This window comes from Pituophis catenifer, unplaced genomic scaffold (assembly GCF_029215685.1).
Source record: "Pituophis catenifer annectens isolate HBS135680 unplaced genomic scaffold, rPitCat1.0.hap2 SCAF_3, whole genome shotgun sequence".
Taxonomy (NCBI): domain Eukaryota; kingdom Metazoa; phylum Chordata; class Lepidosauria; order Squamata; family Colubridae; genus Pituophis; species Pituophis catenifer.
The window spans coordinates 187814560-187832789 of NW_027256883.1; the positions used below are offsets into that span (position 1 = coordinate 187814560).

The 18230-nt window shown below is 37.9% G+C and overlaps 1 protein-coding gene across 1 annotated transcript; it reads left to right on the forward strand.

The window, feature by feature from the left end:
- Nucleotides 1-717: 717 nt before the first annotated feature.
- Nucleotides 718-16687, forward strand: FAM83D (family with sequence similarity 83 member D). Its single transcript, XM_070939976.1, has 4 exons — nucleotides 718-1188; nucleotides 10899-11066; nucleotides 13089-13213; nucleotides 15330-16687. Exons 1-4 carry the CDS (start codon nucleotides 718-720, stop codon nucleotides 16330-16332), a joined length of 1767 nt encoding a protein of 588 aa, XP_070796077.1. The 3' UTR covers nucleotides 16333-16687.
- Nucleotides 16688-18230: the final 1543 nt, after the last annotated feature.

Below are 18230 nucleotides of genomic sequence, written 5' to 3' on the forward strand. Positions count from 1 at the left end.
CCTCTGAAGTCTCTGTCTGTCTTGTTGGGTTGCAGAACCAAACCAGACAGTTATAGAGGTGCAGGTGACAGAGTCAATAATTCCTCTGTAGAACTGTATCAGCAGCTCTACATATTTGGCATGGAATTCATGGACGTCGATCTATTCAGGACCGACCTAGAAATTTGCACAGATGCCGCGTCTGCAAAGGTGCACAACCTCCCGAGTCCTTCGGGAGAAGGGCGGTATATAAATATAAACAATAAAATAAACAATAAATAAAATAAACCATTGTGGTTTAATTCCGGAGACCCAGAGGAGGTAAGGCGTTCAACAACAACTTTGACACGATTCCAAACCGTCGGCTTCTTTGACAGGCTACAGTTCAGGCGGCTTGCAGCTCTGTATCGTTACCTACCTGGTCGAAGAGCATAGCGATTGCCTCACCGCGCCCAGGCCCCGGGCCTGAGCGACAGGTATCTGCTGAAGCCGAGAGCTTGGAAGGACGGTTGTTTTTTAAATCTCCAAGAAACTCCTTTCTTTCTCTGGGGATTGGAACGGCCGCTCCGAAATACAGCCAATCAGCGAGCCTTCCCCCTCCCCCCGAGAGGCGAGGCGACAGCCGTTCCAACCTATAACGGAAGCGCGGACGCCAGTTTAGATTCAAATTTTCTATAAAGTGCCAACCCCTCCCACGCGCCCGAGTATTCCCCAGGGTTCGCGTCCTTCGGAAGGGCGATGGCGAATCAGTCCCAGTGCCTGGACGATGCCCCTTTCCGGAGTTTACGTGGCTGGGAGCCCATTCCCCCGCCGGCCTATAACGAGGCGCAGCGCCTGGCGCTGGAGGAGCTTATCACCAAAGGCCGGCCGGCTTTCCAGGCTTTCTTACGGCGGGAAAAAATGAGCTCTTTCCTTTCCGATCCCGAGATCCAGGCTATTTTGCGCGCCGCCGTGCAGCCACTCGGGACAAACGAAAGTGTCTCGGCTACAGACCAAGCCCTGAACACCTCCTTGGATTGCTCCTCGCTCACATACTTCCCGGTGCAGTCCGACGTTGAGCCGCCTGTCCTAGAACTGGGCTGGCCGGCTTTTGTTACCGGCTCTTTCCGAGGACTGACCCGCGTGGAGACTTATTTCCAGCCCTGCTTCGGAGAGATCATCTATGCTTGCAAAGAGGCGGTGCGCAAGCAGATCCGGTCAGCTAGAGAAGTGAGTGAAGGGTCAAGACAGCAGGGGGCTGGACTAGATGACCTCCAAGGTCCCTTCCAACTCTTGTTACTGAGTGTTCCTTAGTTTGGCTGGAGCTGCGCTTCGTAGTGGGCACGATTCGGCCAGGGTTGGAACAGCCGTGGTGTCAAGCAGGGCAACGTTGCACGCTGATCAGGCTCGACTCTGGTTTTGAAAGTCTTTTCCCGCAGCCGCAAAGCAACAGTCCTCGCAACCTTCTTTGCTATTCTAGAACTACCCGCAAATTACTGCTCCGTGTTTGACTCGTGTCTCCTAGGAGTTCGCCTTAATGTGTGGTTGGGAGTGCGGTGATTGTAAGAAGCGCTCTTATTAGTTGATCATTTGTGGTTATCGGAAAAGCCTCCCAAGTTTGGAAGCCGGATGTGGGAAAAGAACTAAAAAGGCTACTTTCACCGCGAGGCATTAATTTTTTGGGTTACATTGTAATGCTTTTCCAAGAAAGTGTGTGTGTGCTGGACTCTTACCTTTATAAAAGCAGTGCAGAATTACTGTGCTTGGTATGAAAGACAAATGCCATAGTAGATCGGTTTAATGTAGTGAAAGACAGCTGTTGGACTTCTAGGTCAGTGGGTACACTTTCTTAGATCTTGCAGCCCCTATGTCTGTTTATAAGTTATATACATGCATTAATATGTAGATAATCAACATTCCAATTTTTTTAAAAAAATGATGTAATGGATAAATGGCAATATTCTATTTTTTTTCTTCCTCCACCCCAGTAAATTGTCTTACTCACGTGGAGACCAGTGCTCCAGATGGTTACTAAGCTTGGATTCCCAACAGCCTCATCTGGTTTCAGTGTACAGGGAGTTGTGTTCAGTAGCAGACAGAAGCTTACAGATTTCTTATCTCTTAAAGAGAAATCCTTTATGCCTGTGACTCCCCAGTGCAACTGGGATTTGTTTGATTTATTTTGGGAGTAGGAGGTAGGTATCTGTTGGCTGTCAAATGTGGTTATGCTTGCATTTATTCTTCTTTGTATTACAATTGCTGTTAATGTAAACAAGGAAGGAATTACCAGCCCAATTTGAATTGAACAGAAATCTTCAGTTGGTATATATATATGTATGGATTGGAAGCAAAGGCAATTCTTGAGGAATGGAAATACAGTAAACTGTTAATCAGCCAGAGTCAATTGAAGTTGGTCTTTTGTCTAACTTAAAAAAATAAATTCATTGTGTTATTTTCATTCTGCTTTTCGTGGTAGAGTCCTATCTCTTTTGAAAATTAATTGAAGTACTGTGTAATTGTTGCAGAAGCTGAAGATCTCTATAGTGACATAAATTATAAATGTTGATTCCCTTCAACCATTGTTATATTTTCAGCAAGGGCCATTTTTTTAAAAAAATTACATGGCTCCTCCAATCCTAACAATGCAACCCTGGGTGACTTGCAACAGAAAACAATCCAAGATAAAAACAATAGTAATAATAAAAGGCAAGTTGGCTTTGATTCATATCTTCTAATTGGAATTTTACATAAAACGATGAAATAACTCAAAATTCAAGGTTAAAGGAGTGATGGTGTAATGAATTTTATATTGTTTGCAAGGTAATGTAATAGTACATAAATGCTTATGCTTCATCTATTTAAGTTTGACTATTAAGTTAGAAATATAACTGAAGGAATTGAAAAATATCTATTTTGCAGATAATCAGTACAAGCTCTTTGAAATCTTCTGCCACTTCTTTAGACTGAAATGACATTTAAATAATTTATAGGGGAAAAATCAAGGTTAAATTGGCATTGTCAAAGATCAGGACTTGCAGTATCTATTTTTAATTAAGTTTTATTATAGGGCTAGTCTTCAAAACACTTTAGATATAATAATTTTTCTATAGCCCTATAGGTTAGTATTTTACCCTGATAGGCAGTATTACTTGACTAAGGCTATCCAGTGAATTCCAATCTCAATGGAGCTTACAATTTAGGAGCTGGAAATGTCTGATTTGTTACTGCACCAAATGATGCATTCATTAATCCTTTGGACTTTCTGTATCTTTCATCTGGTTTCCGTTGGCAACGAAAGCTCTCCGTTAACCTGCTTCCAAAATCCTTCAGCTTAGTGATCTGTTTCATGCATTCCTTCTTTCTGGCAATCTAGCACCCTTCAACTCACTTTAGCCACAGTCAGCATGGCCAAAGGCAGGAATTAGAAATGTTATACAAGTAGTCCTCAACTTACGACCACAATTGAGCCCAAAATTTGTGGTGTGAGACAGTTAAGCAAGTTTTGCCACATTTTATGACCTTTCTTGCCACAGTTAAGTGAATCTGCCTTTCCCATTGACTTTGCTTGGCAGAAGGTTGCAAAAGGTGATCACATGACCCCAGATACAGCAACTATCACAAATATGAATCAGTTGCCAAGCATCTGAATTTTGATCATATGACCATGGGGATGCTGCAACAGTTGTGTGAAAAACAGTCATAACCATTTTTTTTAGTGGTAAACTGAAAAATAACAGCTGTTGAGAAAGCGTCCTTTGCAAAGAAGGCCAAAATTATTGTTTACTCATTGAAATGGATTACATGATTCTGGTTAAGGCATCTAAAATAAGAAGCAGGATGGCCTCCATCATACCATAATGCTATATTTGGCATGGGAGGGGTCTATGAGTTAATTCTAAAATATTGGGTTGGTAGTCCTAGCTAAAAATATTGAAGCAGGGGTATCTACAGTCTTTGGAACCAATAAACAATTCTTGTGACAGGTATATTTTCATGACTAATTACACTGTAAACATGTGAAGCCATTAATTGGTGGAATGTTTTGTTTCCTGTCCTGCATGCCTGTTGTGTTGTGATCCATAGTGTTATAATCAGTAGGAAGAAGGAAATTCACATTACAGAGCCTCAGTGACACAGAAGTAGGAAAGGCAAATTGATTAAATGAGTACCTATCTTCTTTCTTGGCTGTGACGTAAGCAAGGCTGATAACCAAATGTCAAGATAGCACATGACAAATGATGTGTGTTTATTCAAAAGCCATTTCTTTAATGAAATATATTTTACAGTGGCAATATTAATAGCATCTTGTTTTGGATTTTATTTCTCAATGTCTTTCCATCGGTTTTTTCACCTAATACCATTTGCCTACTGTCATATAATTTAGTTTATATCTCTCTAGGAACACAGGAAGTTGCGTTGTGCCATGATTATTTACCTTGTCTAGTTTATTTATTTATTTGTTTCCATTTCTATACCGCCCTTCTCCAAATAGGACTCAGGGCAGTTGAACAGCCAAAGTAGAAAAATAGAGCATACAAAATTTAAAAAACCAGTATTAAAATAATTAAATATTTTGGCCGTAAATTAAAACAACCCAATTTAAAATCAATTTAAAATTTAACTCAAGCCAGCCCAGCTAGTTGAAATAAATAGGTTTTCAGGGCCCGACAAAAAATCCGGAGGTCTGTTACTCTGGGGGGAGGTTGTTCCAGAGGGTGGGCGCTGTCACAGAGAAGGCTCTCCCCCTGGGGGTCGCCAGCCGACATTGTCTGGCGGACGGCACCCTGAGGAGGCCCACTCTGTGCGAGCGTACTGGCCGGTGGGAGGCTATTGGTGGCAGAAGGCGGTCTCGTAGGTACCCCAGCCCTAAGCCATGGAGCGCTTTAAAGGTGGTCACCAACACCTTGAAGCGCACCCAGAAGACCACCGGGAGCCAGTGCAGCTCGCGCAGGAGAGGTGTCACATGAGAGCGCCTCATCGCCCCCATAATCCCCCGCGCGGCCGCATTCTGGACCAGCTGGAGCCTCCGGGTGCACCCCAGGGGGAGCCCCATGTAGAGAGCGTTGCAGTAGTCCAGGCGGGAAGTGACTAGTGCCTGAGTGACTGTGCGTAGAGAGTCCCGATCTAGAAAGGGGCGCAACTGGCGTATCAGGCGAACCTGATAAAAAGCCCCCCTGGCCACGGCCGTCAAATGATCTTCTAAAGACAGCCGTGCGTCCAGGAGGACGCCCAAGTTACGAGCCCTCTCCGTGGGGGCGAGTGATTTGTTAGGTAGTTCTTGACTGATGCCTGGATAATTGTGCAGTTTCGATAGAACCCACTACCCCCAAAGCTACTTATGACCTGGTTTCAAAGTTCTGATGTTCCCCCTCCCTGCTCCCCATCCCCCCCAGTGGTCATGTAACCACATTTTGGGCACTCGCCAGTTTTCATTTACAGCTCTTTCTGACACCCACAATCATGATTGCAATTTACAATGGTTTTTCCTGAAACTGGCATTTACTTCCAGTTTCTAGCAAAACAGGCCTATAATATACACTGGTTTGATTATCGACTACCACATTCACTTAATGATCACCATAAAAATTAAATCAGTCATGTGATGACCTGTTTTACAACCATCACAATTTATGATGATATTTCTCAGATTCAATTACAGTTGTAAGGCAAGGATTACCTGTAGTTTGACTTGACATTCTGTTAAGTCATAATGTGTGTTGGGATCACATAGTGCATTGTGAACTGCAATGATTAGTTTCATAGAAGACAGAAAGCCAAAATTAGTTAATTTAGTAAACTATGACCGCTAAATGTATTTATTCTCACAATGAATATATGCAAAATGTACGTGCATGAGTAGAATCTTTTCTACTAAAATATGAAACAGCCTTGAAATATTTTGTAATTTTAACCTTTACTTCAAATAAACCAGGATGCTTTAATGTAACCATTATCCTAGTTATTGCTTTTGGGCATAGTATTTTCCATTATCTTTGTTGATGATATGATGAGCATAATAAATAGTCTCTTACCAAACTACATGGGCCATCATTGACATAAGAGTAAAGCTGTTGGGTTCAAGGTAGGAAGAGGAAATAAAAAGTATATTTTTTAAATTTGTATATCACCTGATTCCCAGTGACTTGGCAGCATATGACGGAAGAATAAGGAATTGCACAAATCCAGAAGCATGCTTTTATAGAAGCATCCCCCACCCCCAATATTTATTTAAAAATTAGCAGAAAATTTGTTTCTGAATTTATAGTACAAATTATCACAACTCCATTTGTTATGTTTGATTTCTTGTCTTTCCACTTCACATAGCAGCTGTAATTTCTGCTATGCTTACTAATGGGTGGAGATACCAGGATGTGAATATTTCAGTCAGCTGTTTTCTAGTATTTCTGGCTGTTGATAGTATAACACCATCTAAGTGTCATACTAGCTGATCACCTTAGTATCATTTTGTGATATTAATACAGCTATAGATTTTGAGATTTCTAGTCCTGTTTAGGAAAAAAAAAATGCATTGTTTACAAATTCATGTGAGTGTTCTCTATATGGTGAGGTGATACTAGATTTTTCAAATGTGATATAGCCTGTAATTAAAGTTCTAAATTAAAATTCCCATCATTTTTAAGTAATTATGCTAAGCAGAAAATATCCAATTGCAGTCCAATATGTTTTGTTTAGAAGGTACAAATTAGTTGACATTGTAAGGGGAGATATTTATGTAAGTGAGACATCATGAAATAGTCTAGGCTTCCTCTGAAAATGTCTTGACTGATTAATTATTCTATCAAAACATAGCACTGATAATTTGATTCTACCAACTTGATACTCTAGTTTGTGTACTCTTATAAACCCCAATCCACAGTGTTTAAGATCATGGGATTATATCCTGAAATATCGGATGGATATCAGTTAAGAAAAGGTTGTATGTACCATCCAAACTTAATGAGGCCTGTTGTCTGGTTGCTGTTTTTTTAGTATCTAGATTGGGTAGAGACAAGCGGAATAGAAAATCAGGGGCAGGTACTGGACTGTTGTATCCACCAAAAACTAAGAGTAAAAAAAGACACACCACCTGGAGGCATCTACAGCTAGCCATGATAATGACAAAATGTTCATTTTGATATCACAGTGCAATTATGCCCTTTTGTATCAATATTGTGACATTGCATACAGCTTCTTCAGAGGTGAAGGATTTTTTTTTGTGTTGCATTTTTCTTTACTATTCCTCTCTCTTAGGTTTTGTTTCTAAATATCTAAACATCATTCCCAATCTAAATAGTAGAACGTGCAAACTATCAAGTACAATTTAACTACCGGTATAGAGATTATGAAATGATACCTAAATGATAAAAACAGCCTACTTTTCTTTTTTTCTTTTGTCTTGGTGTTGAATGATTCAACATTCTTGTTTTAGGTTTGTAACTGCTATTCAGTGAATTCTTTAGAAATAACCAAAGTCACACATTTCATCTTTTGAAACATCTTTGGGCCCTATTTGTTGTGGCAGTATGCACTAGAGCAGCGGCCCCAACCTTTTGGGTACCAGGGACTGGTTCCAGGGGGAGAGGTTTTTCCGCAGACTAGAGGGGGCATGGTTTCTTGTGCTGCCTGCATCCTGGGGATGGAGTTTCTTCACCTGTTTGCATGGACCAATTTCTTGCATGCCATGGACCTGGGGTTGGGGACTCCTGCACTAGAGATATATGTAAGTGCTAGAGAATACAACTTACAATAGGTGCTCTTTACTATTTATATTATATTGAATTTGGACTCAAGATAAATAGTGCTGCACTACCATACATATTGAAGTACCACAGTTCAGTGAATAGTTCCAGAGTCCAGTTCTCGAAAACCTTGATCTCAAAATCATTGATCTTGTTGATGAATTCCAGGTATTTAGAATCCTTAGCTAGCCTTCTATATCAGCTGAGGGATGTGGATAGTCATTCCAGTTGGGAAAGAGAATTTTTTAAAAGCAATATACAATACTATAGCAGTATCTACATATTCATATCAAATAACCTCAATATAAATTGTCTTATGCACTCACTGTAATTGTTAACTGGATTGCTGTAATCACTTGGGGGATGTTTCTTCTTTCAATATCCTTCCTTGACAGATTGAAATATACACATACAGACAAATATGCAGTGGAATGCAGTTACTCATCTGCCTAGCGGAATGTTGGAATGGTGCCTGTTGTAGGATAAGCTCCATTTACTGCGGGGCAAACGATTTTATAAAACAGATGTAAAATTCACTTTTCAAGTGCAGTTTAGACTTTTTCAGGAAAGCAGAAGCTGCACAGACAGGTTTACAAGAGAAGAATGTGGGAGTGAATTGGTACAAAAAAGGTAGTGGTAGTTGCACAGAATAATTTAATTAACAGTATTGGCTGCCTTTATTACAATCAAAATAAATTTTAGATATTTTTAGGGCAAAAATGGTCATTGATCTTTCCACATAGAGATCTACAGTCATTGCTGCATTTTATTTTCAAATATGTTGCTATTATATTGATATGCTTGATGGATTTTGGAGAATAATATGCAGAAATATCTATGTTTCAATAAATTTCAATCCTTATCATGCAAGTTTGACATTTCCATAGGATATCCCGCCCAAAGGTTGGGGTGTGTACTGTGCAGTGTATGTATTCATTTGGCTGACACAATACTAGACCAATGTACCTGTAATTCTTGTATAGCCACTTTATGATTGTATAGCTTATTTCTTTCGGTCATCTTAGTTTTCCTGATTCTGTAGTCCATGAGGCTTGATGAAGTCAAGAGTGTTAAACTGTTAATAAAACTGAGGGCAGAAAGAACTTTGTGATAGCCGTATTGAAGCCACTAGTTCTCAGATTTTAACATTTGGGGGGGGGGAATCAATGCTTTTCATGTAGATGGAAGCAATATCTTCAATAAAAAGATATTTAAAAGCAGGATTAGGAATATCAGAATAGGTAGTATATAGACCAGTATTCAAGTGTTTTTAAAGGAAATTCATATAAATAACTATATATGTTATTGTAATAATATTTATGTTGTAAAAGTAGTTCATCAGATGGACTGCAAGGCAGAATCAGGACTTGCATATCTGGAATATATCAATTGTCCATCTAGGACAATTAGTATGCTCTAGAGGAAGTATTTGATTTACTCAATGTGATAGGCTAAAAGGTGCATTTTACAAAAAAGCAATGTGAAGGAAGGAAAGGAAAAACTTTGAGTTGCTGTACAAGTAACCCCAAGAAACAGCCACTAAATTACATGATGGGATGTTTAGACAGATAACCTGGATTGTATTGTCATGTAGAAAATTACTTTTTAAATTTCTGTCTGCCAAACATCTGGTTAAAAAAATAATTCTGGGGATGAAAGACATAAAGTGCCAGAGCCAGATATTACTTTTCTTGAAGAACATACAAATCTCTGCATAAGAATGAGAATTTAGTAAATAGCTTATTCTTCTGTATCACTGCTAAAGTCTTAGGATGGTGTTTATAAATGTGCCACAATTGTTAATATACAGAAGGTATTTGATAACCCAGAGACTTGAAAAGCGTTGTTCTTGTGACGACTCTTTTCCCCCCCTTTCCTCAAGTAGGATTGTAAAAATATCAGGCAATTAGTGTTTACTTCCAGCATCCAGGAATACTTGACATTCCTATACAAAAGTAGTGCAAAGTTCAAGTTATTTGTCATTCCTGTATTTGGCACATTTATGTTTAGTGCTCCAAAAATGAGAAGTCATATGAGCTTCTTGTTTTGTTTTTAACAGTTTTAAAGACTAAATACAGCGCTGACATTCCCAACAACACCTGCAGCAAGCTGGTACTTGGCTCAATTTCTGCCTTGAAGGAAGGGAGTGGAGAAAATGTTGAAAGATAGCCGACTTTGTTACAGTAGCTTCTAGTGGCCATGATGAGAGTAATTATACAAGCCCAACATATAAGGTTAATTGCAGGAACATGTGATATTTTCAACAGAAGTGAAAAAGAAAATATATTACAATCATTGCATATTTTCTGGCTTGGTCTTCATTATCTGAGATTTTTATCCCAGAATTCAATTGTCAGTATGGCCATTACTATACAACTTTATATACTTCAGTTTATGCAGATTGGGGAAGGCTGCTCTAGACTGTAAGAATAAATCTTTATTGAAGATAAGAAATCAGTGGCTTCCCCACCCTCAGTGCTAGCTATCCAGGTAGTTTCTTAATCAGCTAATTAGCAGATTGCGTAGGATTAGTTATGCTCAAAGAAAGAATGAAAACTAAGATTCCTCCCAGCAAATAGGTTGCAATTACAGGTTTGTTGGTAGGAAGCTTGGTGAGCTTTTCCTAACGCCTCAATCTTGTAAAATAAGAATCGGTGACAGAGAATGTGAAGCTCCTCAGCGGTGGCATTTGACACTGAGGCAGAGTTTTTAATATATAGGCAAAAATCACTCTACATATTCCTCCACCATATTTATTCAATAAAATATGATATAACACAGAAGATGGGTATGTTTTTAAAAATGGGATGAAATGGGAAATTATATACAGGCCTGATTTATCCACATATATGAATTTCTTAAATTTCATGTCATCATGGAAGAATATATGCTTCATACTGAAAATATAAAGCATACCTCAGTAAACTTAATATTTTTTCTAATTCATTGGTCCAGTAGCACTAAGAGAACAGAGATGTTCCATTACACATTTTAGTTTGAAAGAAGGGTTATAAAGGGAATGTCTAAACGTTTGAGCTATGAATATTCATACTAGATAAAAATTATGGAAATGGCATCTAGAATATCTGCATGGTATAATGAGAAAAGTTGTGCCGCAGCATGGAAAGATATTTCATTTTGTGTTAAAGCCTCTGATAAAATGTTTGTAATGTTGGAATTCATTTCAATTTTATCTTCAAGGTTATTGCTGTGGTTATGGACACATTCACAGATATGGACATCTTCAGGGACCTTCAGGAAGCTTGTAAGAAGAGGCTGGTTCCTGTGTATATACTTCTGGATCAGAATTTTCTCTGCGATTTCTTGGAAATGTGCAAAAACTTGGAATTCTCCCCTGAACAGGAAAATGTATGTTGTGGAACATTTTTATCTTTACATATACAAGATTATTTGAACACTGTTGAAAAAAGAGGAAAAAGTAATAAACTATCTTTAGTAATAATGCCATTAATATTTGATTTCATAAATGATATTAAAAACTTCAGGAGGAGGTAGTGAGGTGTCTGTCTTTCAAAATGACTTTCTCTAGAAGATGAAATTTTATCTACACTGATAAAATAGCTTTACAAGCTACCTTGCAATCTCTACCACAGAGAGCGTCAATGATGCATCCAAGGCTGTAGAAAATAAACAAGTAGTGAGTATAATCTCAGAAATTTGTAGAATTAGTTTAATTAGTATATATCCATCTGATAGCTTAAAGAGGATTAAGGTTCTCTATCTGCCATCTTTTTTTCTCTATTTACATTTCATATATGAATATTGGTCCAGTTACCAGCATAATTTTTTTTGACTGGTAAATAACTTTTGCTAGGCTCACTGTCCCATTTCAATTCTGTATGGAGACAATGTAGAGACAAGGAGCCATTTTATCTGTAACCTAAGCGGCCTTTTACAGGTGCTGAGCTACTTTAGTTTCCCACTAGTGTAGCGAATTCTTTGAGATCTATTACTAAAAAAACTAAGATTCTAGTTTTCTGCAGCATGCACTTTAAGTCCCCATTAAATGATTTTTATCGATTTACGACCTGCCGCTTAGAGACTGTTTGAAGTTCTGATGGACCTTCCAGGGAGTTCTTATGACTCAGTTTTTAAAGTTGCTCAACAGTTGGGCTCTCTAGCAGTCAAATGACTGCACTTTGGGTAATCAGCAACCAAGCTGCATTTACAGCCATTTTTAATGTCCCACAGTCATATCACCATGTTTTATGAGTGTTTTGCTAAAACCCAGCATTTTTTTTACAGTTTTTGGCAAAATCGTACTCCTTAGTAAATCTTTGGTTCACTTAACAACCACAGCATTCATTTAACAACGGTGTCAAAAATAGTCTAAAATTAGGTTGTGATGGGAAGGTACCATTATGGTCGTAACTCAAGGACTATCTGTAGTAATGTATGTGGGGGTTTTTAAAAATTTTATTTCAATTGGAGCACTTCTTATAACTATAGAAAAATATATTAGTCTCCCATACAGCAATTGTATCTGGGTCTTCTCAGATTCAGATGTTGAGTCAGTAATTCATTACATTATTACAGTTCTCATTTACCATCTATAACATCTGACATTAATAAACCTGGTTTTCAGAAATTCTCTTTTATCGAAAAATTCTAGTCTTCTGGAAGACTTAATTTGGATTGCCACATTTTTAGGAACAGCTATGGGCTGCAGAAGCTAGTTGATATCATCTTATCAACAAATGTTTCAGGCTTAGGGTTTTCTTTTCCTGTATTCTTAATTTTATATTTGTATTTTGTTGAGCTAGAACTATAAATAAAGGATTTGATTCAATTTCTGCCATTCTTATCATTTTTTCCAGTAGTTATCCCTTGAAGTAGATTTTCTTGACATTTCTTAATGCTGTGGCTTCTGTGCCTATCACTAATAAGAATACTGATTTTCTGGTTTGATAGTGTACAGAAGCTCTAATGGAAAAATCTGCAGTTGAAGATAAGAATAGCATTGTGTTGTATAGTCATAAATCTTTGTTTCTGCACTGTCAAGCCCATATTATCCCTTTGCCATATCAATGGAATTGAATGGATGAGGCACAGTTCCATCCTTTTAACTGACAGCAGAAAGAAATCTTAAATCACATAGAAGAAAAACAATCACTAAGATTAATTTTGAACAGTTTCAATTTTGGAACAAAAAAATGCATGGAACTCATTATCACTCAGAAGATAAGCACGGTGCCCTTACAATAGCCCCTTGTTTTCATGGAGGATGAGAAAGTTGACTTGCCAAAGCCCCAAACTTTTATATTTCACTATATTATATTTCTGCATTGCCATTATAGCCCTTTTTATATGTAGGTGGTTAAACACATTGCCTTGGTAATTTTGTCTAAAATTTTGTCATTTTGAAAACAGTTAATGAGAGTCCGAACTATTACTGGAAACTCATATTATGCAAGATCAGGAGCTAAGATAATTGGGAGTGTCCATGAGAAGTTCATGCTTGTTGATGGTGTAAGAGTGACTACAGGCTCCTACAGGTAAGTATCTGTTATAAAAACTTAGCTTGGACTCTTGGCTGCAATAGGTGGACAAGCTTTCTTCAGCTGTGTAACCCAGTTGACTTGACATAATTTTCCATAATCCTCCAGTATTATTTAGTGCTAATAACTTAGTATTGCAAAAAGGCATCCATGCAGGGAAAGCTAAATTCTCTCTTAGTAGATCCAAGAATGTTTCTATATGGAATTTGGTGTGAAAAGCAAGGCTGTGTTTCTTTAAAACATTCTGTTTTGTATACATTTTATATTTAAATGGAACTGTGGCTTTGGAGTTTTAGTTTTCATATTTAAAATGGGTTGCCATCACATTTCAGCTAGTTTTCTCCTCTATGTAGTTGAATTACAAATAAAATACAGTGGATTAATCTTTCTCTCTAAGCCAGTGTTAATTGTTTTTCTCTGTCAGAATGCTTTCCCACTTTTAAAATTATTGATAACCCAAAAAGGCTTTTGTTTGAATGGGTTTTATTCATCAGTGTTTATTATATTAAAATTTAAAATTGATGCATTCGCTGCCATTTCTTATGACTGAAGGGACTTTAATATTGTATTTTTTTTTCCAACAAAGGCTGACAAATTTTTAATTTGTGGTACCACTGAGAGGGTTTTGGAGAATGCCCATGGGTCTTAGGACCAGTTTTAGGAACTAGTCCAAGAAGCTCCAGTTTTTAAGGATCTAAGATTGCTTTTAAAATTTGAAATGTGGATAGAATGGGGACAAGCATATATTTAAACTGGAATGCTTTTTGTAAGAAATGATATTGAGAAAGAAAAATGCACTTTCACACAGGCTTCCTTTCTGTTATAAATTTTGTTATTGGAAACTGAGTTTCATTAAGTTAATAATACCATTAATTTGGAGTAGGTCTAATAAGGTCTGCCTGGACTGCCATAAGCTTGTATTTATACGTAGCATGTGGGCTAGAATTTATTCTTTACTATTATACTTGCAGCCATAGAGGATTCTAGTCCCATTCTTCTACACTATTATTAAGAGCCACAGTGGCACAGTGGTTAGAGTGCAGTACCGCAGGCTACTATTGCTGATCATCGGCTGCCAGCAGTTTGGCCGATTGAATCTCACCAGGCTCAAGGTTGACTTAGCCTTCCATCCTTCGGAGGTCGGTAAAACGAGGTCTCAGATTGTTAGGGGCAATATGCTGACTCTGTAAACTGCTTAGAGAGGGCTGTAAAAGCACTGTGAAGCGGTATATAAGTCTAAGTGCTAATGCTATTAGTACAGTGTTGACTTAACATTCTTAATATATTCAAATAAAATTAATAGGGCATTTATTACAAGAACCCAGGGTAACTTTCTATTCATTTGTAAAGAATCTTGTTTATAAACACTTCAAATCCTATAACTATAGGTGTAGTTTGGTTGTTCATTTCTTCAGTTAAGACTAGGAAGGCAGAGATTCAAATTTTCCCATGGAATGACTTTGAGCAAATGATATTCTCTAAATTTAATCTATTGCAGACATAAATATCTAACACATTTTTGTGCTCATTTTTCCCTAATTATAATCTCTTGCTCATAATATATCATTAAGCACTTTAAAATGCATAATTAAATTGTTATTCTTCTAGTGTAGGCTTGTCCTAATAGCCATCTGACAATTAGCTAATAGTCATTTGACGTATTAAGCAGCAATGATTAAAATTCTTGGTTTCCCCGTTACATAGTTAACATATTATTTTTCCATAAAGAATTCCCAAGTATATTTAGATGAAAGTTCAAGATATGATATAGTATAATATTTTGTCTTATACTCCTAAATGTAGTCAGTCTTTTTTTTTAACCAATTATATATAAATTGGTGAAGATTGGATGAAAAACTAAAAATTACCTTGCTAGCAATTAATTGTTACAGTATTGTTTGGAATCAGTAGAATGGAATAGAATTTATTGAGCTTTCTGTCAATAAATTTATTTCAGATCCATGATTACTATATGTTCCTCGATAAATTAATATCTCAGCCTCATCCTATCTAATAAATGGGTATAACTGTCTTTTTTTTAAAGGGAAGAGATATTTAAATTAATTAATACTTTAAATGTATCATGTACTATTTTCTTTTTCCATCTTTCTAGCTTCACTTGGACTGATGGGAAGCTGAACAGCAGTAATTTATTGCTACTCTCAGGCCAAATAGTGGAACATTTTGATTTGGAGTTCCGAATCCTGTATGCACAATCTAAGCCTCTTAATTCAAAGCTGCCTCAAAGCTGCAGGACTAGTGTTTTCCATGAACATCTAGACAATAAACTAACACCTTGCAAAGATTTCACTGTGGGTAATCTTCTGAGAGCTGAGTTTGCTAGGCTCTCAAGCTCCCCCAAGAAACTTGAAAGAGAAATAGAACAGGTGAAAGAGCTCCAAGGGGGTCGGATAAGTGCTAAACGGCCACACCTTAGTGGTGAGGAGGAATGGCATAGCGGTTCTGAAATCCTAACAAAACCTAAAGAGACAAACAGCCAGTCCACTCAGACTGAAACTTTAGACGAGAAGCGAGCAACAACGTTCTTAAATTGTGCCACACAAACTACTACTTCGGTGGTTTCAGCCACCACCCAGACCACTACTCGATCTAGAATGGTGGGCACTCAGACGACAGTTGTACTCAAGACTTCTATGACACAGACTGACAAAAGAGATAATGTGGAAGTACCCATGGCTCAGAGAATACCTGATCAGAGGATTCCTGATCAAAGAATTTCCTCTAAAGAAGGATCTCCTATTTCTAGAAAGTCCACCTCAACTTCTTCAAGTGCACGATCACTTTCTTCATTGTCCTCCCAATGTTCTCGGGCAAGTTCTGCTGGTTCACTAACATCCCTTAGGTCTGTTGACTATTCTGTCAATCATCGGGGAGATTATTTCCGCAAACTAAACAAGGAGAGGGAATTTCACTACTCTGTCATTCGAACCAAGCTTAACCATATGGTTTCTATGCTCTCCAGGAGGGGAAGTGCAGCTGAAAATTACAGAAATTGCCATCCAGTGAGGTGTAACTTAAAACCTAGACAACAGATTAGCACAAGCCTAATAAATCTTAGAGACTTTGCACTTTATTCTTCAAGTGACTGCTTCTGAGAAATGCAGAAGAAGGAAATTGTTATATACATAGTTGTCAGCAAGGAGATGCTTCTCTTCTTAAACTGCCCACTTCTGTAGCATTATAAGACTTGATTGAGGCATGGAAAAAAATCCCTTGTGTGCAGCAGAGCCAATAGGTGGATCTACCTTAAGAGTACAAAAGAAGGTACTGTTATTTTATTCTATAGGATTTGTTTTACTTACATTTGTTGGAGGTATGCCAGGTCTTGTACTTCAGCCTGTTTATTTTGTGGTACCTTATGAATCTGTGGGGAGAAGGAGGATTGACTGTTTTTGTCAATGCAGTTTTTCTAAAATTTTCTAAAATATTTTATCCAAGAGTATGATCCAATCAAGCCACTTTTCAAGCCTCATAATAGCTCTTCTGCTAAATAAGCTCTTGCCTTTAATAAAAGTATGGAAAAATTTCCACCTATCTCTTGCTAATCTTACAGTATAGTTAGACATATAGTGTTGATGAATTGAATAAAAAACATTTATTTGCAACCATGGGTTTTAGCAAAATAGGTTGAATGTACATGTTGAAAATAAAATATTTTTTAAAAATGATCTTGTTTCCAAAAGTGTGTTAAGACATTTGAGAATCCAAATCTAGTTCCTTGTGATTGTATCTCTCTGATGAGGTTCACAGTTTCAGTCTGAAAACTTTTGGTAGCCCTTTGTTCATCAATTTATTGAATTACAAAATTGTATGTTCAGTTTTGGTGTGATATTGTACAAACTGTGATTAATGGCTTAATGTAATGAACCTGTTAATTGTGGTATCCGAAACTCATGGTAACACCAAATAGGCTATTTTAGGATTTGTGAATCCCACTTGTAAAGCTGCAATGCAACAATTGTTAAAGTAAGCAATTGGCTCTGGCTTCCAGTGGAGGCATGGTGAAATAAAGATGGTTCCAACAGAGATTGACCATGGCTATGACCAAGGAACCAGCAAGTAGATAGACCATAGTCTCCCATTGGTCTAAGAGCCAGGAAACAAAATGATCGGCCATCACACAACCGTGGCAGAGCCTTTCAAAGAATAGTTAGTTCATGAACTTCTCTAATATTTAGAAATTGCTTATTTACTATTCAAGTCTTTACAAAATGACACAAAACACTGTAACATTAAAAATACTTCAGGAGGTTTTTGAAGAATGGGGGAAACATTAGTAGCTATGATAGAAATGTCAGCAATGATGTCTACTTTTTGTTAATAGACTATTTCCAAAAAATATTTTGATGCAGAGCTACCAGAACCAGAAATATTGGATAATAAAATGTGGCTGAAAAGATAATTAAAATGGAATTACAATTGGCAAGGTGACCCTAATAAGGATTTTGTTTTACTGAATGCACAAAATAAAGCTGGATAAACTTGAAAATCAAGTGGAAATACAAGTGACAATCCAAGACAATGGCCAGGATGCTGCTCAGCCCCAAGACCTGTTTCTAGAGATTCTGTGCTGCTTCGACCTGATCATGGATGAGCGTGTCAACCTTGCCTTCATCACCCTTGGGTACTGAGGGGGGGAAGGGAGGTCCTTTCTTGGTTTTTACCGTAGTGGGCTCCAGCTGCAAAACATGGGTGTTTGTTAAATTTGTAGTCTCTAGTAGCCAATAGACCATGGGTGTCAAAAACATCACGGTGTCGTCATGTATATGGGGACTTTCCAGTTCACTAAACTGGGCGTGGCCAGCACATGATGCATCCGGCCCACAGACCAGGAGTTTGACAGCCCTGCACTAGAGCATGGATGTCAAACTCGTGATGTATTGTGACATTTCTCCCTTCACGGAGCTCGGGTGGGCATGACTTGCGCATGATGCATCTGGCCCACAGGCCACCAGTTTAACACCCCTGCGCTAGAGGTCTGCAGTGGCTGCTG